Raw genomic sequence first — 3133 nt, forward strand, 5'->3', positions numbered from 1 at the left:
CTGGAGCACCCGGAGGAAACCCACACAGACACGGGGAGAGTGTGCAAACTCCACACAGACAGTTGCCTGAGGCTGGAATCGAACCCCAGTCCCTGGCGCTGTGAGGCAGCATTGCTAACCTCTGAGTCACCGTGCCGCCCATATGGATCATGGTGGGTCGAGTTATGGCCTATCCATGGTAACCACTGACTCCCTTGTTGGTTGAGAATCTGTTCTGGGGGTATCTCCCAGTCTCCCTCACTCCGATCTGCCACCTTCAGAGGGGAAAATGATTCTCCTCATTTCTGTCCTAAACTGGGGACCCCTTGTTTATAAACTGTGTCCCCTCATTCACCTCCTAGCTGGTGATGCTCAGATTGACTGCCACATACCCTCTGTTACAACAGGGACTGCATTTCAAACACACTCCAGCCTAAAACAGGTTGGGATGAGGTCAGGAAAGGTGTCATATCAATGCGATCTAAATAAGGCCTGTGAATGATGTAAATATATTTTGGAAGGGGTGCTGGGGATGGTAGGGGGAGAAAGCAGGAGATCGACACTGGGTAATGATGCTTGGTTGATGGGCTAGTACAGACACGATGGGCTGAATGGCCTCTGCCCCAATTCTGAGAGACCCTCATGGGAACCCAAGACCTTCACGTCTTGCTGTCTCGCTGGTTTTATGCCTTCCCTTTGCGAGCAGGACCTCTTCCTGCACCACCCCAAAAGCCCTCCAACCCCTTCGCACCTTGGGTACCTGCCAAGTCCAGGGGAATGATGGTATCTCCAGGAACTGGTGCCAGCTCATCCAATTTCTTCCGATTCTCCTCTGGCTGGGTCAGGAGGTGCTGGCTGTCCTCCAGGTGGGTATCAGGAGTCTGGAGTCTAGTCTGATCCAACGAGAAGGTGACAGAGTCCTCCACCACATTGCTGTAGGGTCAGAGCAGTGGAACCGTCAAACACCCAAGACACAACATTACCTCAATCAAGACCGAACTGGATTCAGGAGAAGCTCAAACCCTACTCACAATCTACTGGCCACCATGAACAACACCTTTCCAAACGCAAGACATCACAGAGATAAATGTATCTCCCCTGATCGAGATTGGGTGATATTACAGTGTCCTCAGTTCAACCCTTCGTCCTGGCTCTTCCACTCCAAATGCCTCTCCCTTAAGATGTTCCACACTCACTCTGTGTCGAAATGGATCAGGATAAAGGAGTTAAATTTTTGAGGGCGTCTTGGACACCCTTGAGTTTAGAAATGTAAGGCTTGCTCTCAATGGGGAGACTTCTGATCGTTATAGAGGAGTTCCTCAAATTGATTCTGAGAAACTATTGATGGGTGATCCAAGCCGCTTCATCACCCCCTAAACCCTGCTGATTCTGGGGGTCAATTGGAAATTGCAAAACTAAGTTAGAGGGATGCTTGTTGAAAGAGGGTATTAAGGATTCTGCAGAGAAGGCAGATGGTTGGAGCTGGTAAAATGGGGTGGAATGGCTACCACCCTATTCCTGTATTTCAGACCCAATTTCCAACTGCAACTTGTTCCTTGTGGGACTTCTGTCCTTTCCTCCAACATTCCCAATTGGGAACCACTGGAAATTGGTTAGGCCACTTTTGGAATACTGCATTCAATTCTGGTCTCCCTGCTCTAGGAAGGATGTTGTGCAACTTGAACGGGTTCAGGAAAGATTTACAAGGATGTTACCGGGGTTGGAGGGTTTGAGCTACAGGGAGAGGCAGAATAGGCTGGGACTATTTTCCCTGGAGCGTCGGAGGCTGAGGGGTGACCTTATAGAGGTTTATAAAATCATGAGGGGCATGGAGAGGGTGAATAGTCAAGATCTTTTCCCCAGGGAAGGGGAGTCCAAAACTAGAGGGGCATGGGTTTAAGGTGAGAGGGGAAAAATTTAAAAGCGACCGAAGGGGCAACTTTTTCACACAGAGGGTGGTGCGTGTTTGGAATGAGCTGCCAGAGGAAGTGGTGGAGGCTGGTACAATTACAACATTTAAAAGGCATCTGGGTGGGTGCATGAATAGGAAGGGTTTAGAGGGAAATGGGCCAAATGCTGGCAAATGGGGACTAGATTAATTTAGGATATCTGGTCAATATGAACGAGTTGGATTGAAGGGTCTGTTTCTGTGTCGTACAGCTCTATGACTCAGTGACACATTGAGCTCAATTCAGTCTCTTCAATTCAGTTCCTGAATTGACTTCTCTCTGGTTTTGTTGAACTTCCAGTCCATAATCATTCCCCTTCTTCATTTCCAAAATGTAACAGGAAATTAGTCCTTTAACGGACTGAGTTCCCAGGGAGCTGTGTGTTGGGGAGGGGGCGAGGTGTGTGTGCCTGACCGTCTTGGAGGAGGGTCTCAGGAGTGATGGGGGTGGGGGGGCAGGATTGGTACCCATCGCTGGAAACGAGTTTGCAATTCCCAGGGGGTGAGGACTGAGAGCAGTTCCAGAGAGTTTACGGGGAGTGACTTTTATCAGCTTCCCCTCCCACAACAAGAAGGACTTGCGTTTACATAGCGCCCTGGACTCAGCAGGAGTGTGACCAACACAATGTGGTAGCAAGTCGCGAAGGAGAGGGGAGCAGAGATCTCGGAGGGTTGTGGGCACGGAGGGGGTTTTAGAGAGAGAGAAAGAGGGTGGGAAGGGGTAAGACCAGGGAGGGGGAGAACATTAGGAGGAGAAATTTTACGCTGAAGCTTTCTGGGCCATTTCAATCTGTCCTCACATTGGCCAAGGACACTTGTTCGAGGGGACGCGCTGTCACCTAAGGGTAGGTGGTTAATTACTCGCCTGAGCACGGAGTTGATGCAGATGATACACTGAGGTTGGTTGTTCCTGCTGTAGATGGTGCTGGCCTGTGTCTGCAGCCAAACGTAACCCCCACCACAGGCCAGAAACCGGTACTGAGCCGAAATAACCTGCCCCTTACTCAGCACTGCACGGAGAGAACCGGGGCGGTGGGGGGGGGCAAGGAGAGAGGGAGTGGATGGGGGAGACAGGGGAGGGAGAGAAAAAGGGTGAGTGGGAGAGAGAGAGAGACAATACAGTTACTATGCTGAAGTAACATCAGCAAACAGCCTGTGACAGAGCCATGGAATGAGAAGGGTGAGTCTGTGAGGGAGGGTCACATA

At 50.5% G+C, this 3133-nt stretch overlaps 1 protein-coding gene across 1 annotated transcript in view; it reads right to left on the bottom strand.

Annotated features, from left to right (window-relative positions):
- The window catches only part of LOC109923780 (endothelial PAS domain-containing protein 1-like), a 23748-nt gene that overhangs the window by 19677 nt on the left and 938 nt on the right, over positions 1 to 3133 (bottom strand). Inside the window, exons 2-3 of the mRNA XM_048618144.1 lie at positions 2793 to 2937; positions 731 to 912 (exon numbers count right to left, since the gene is read on the bottom strand). Of these exons, the coding sequence (XP_048474101.1) occupies positions 731 to 912; positions 2793 to 2937 (327 nt within the window). The remainder of the gene's footprint in view (positions 1 to 730; positions 913 to 2792; positions 2938 to 3133) is intronic.

The sequence above is a fragment of the Rhincodon typus genome, chromosome 39 (genome assembly GCF_021869965.1).
Source record: "Rhincodon typus isolate 14 chromosome 39, sRhiTyp1.1, whole genome shotgun sequence".
In the NCBI taxonomy this organism is placed as follows: domain Eukaryota; kingdom Metazoa; phylum Chordata; class Chondrichthyes; order Orectolobiformes; family Rhincodontidae; genus Rhincodon; species Rhincodon typus.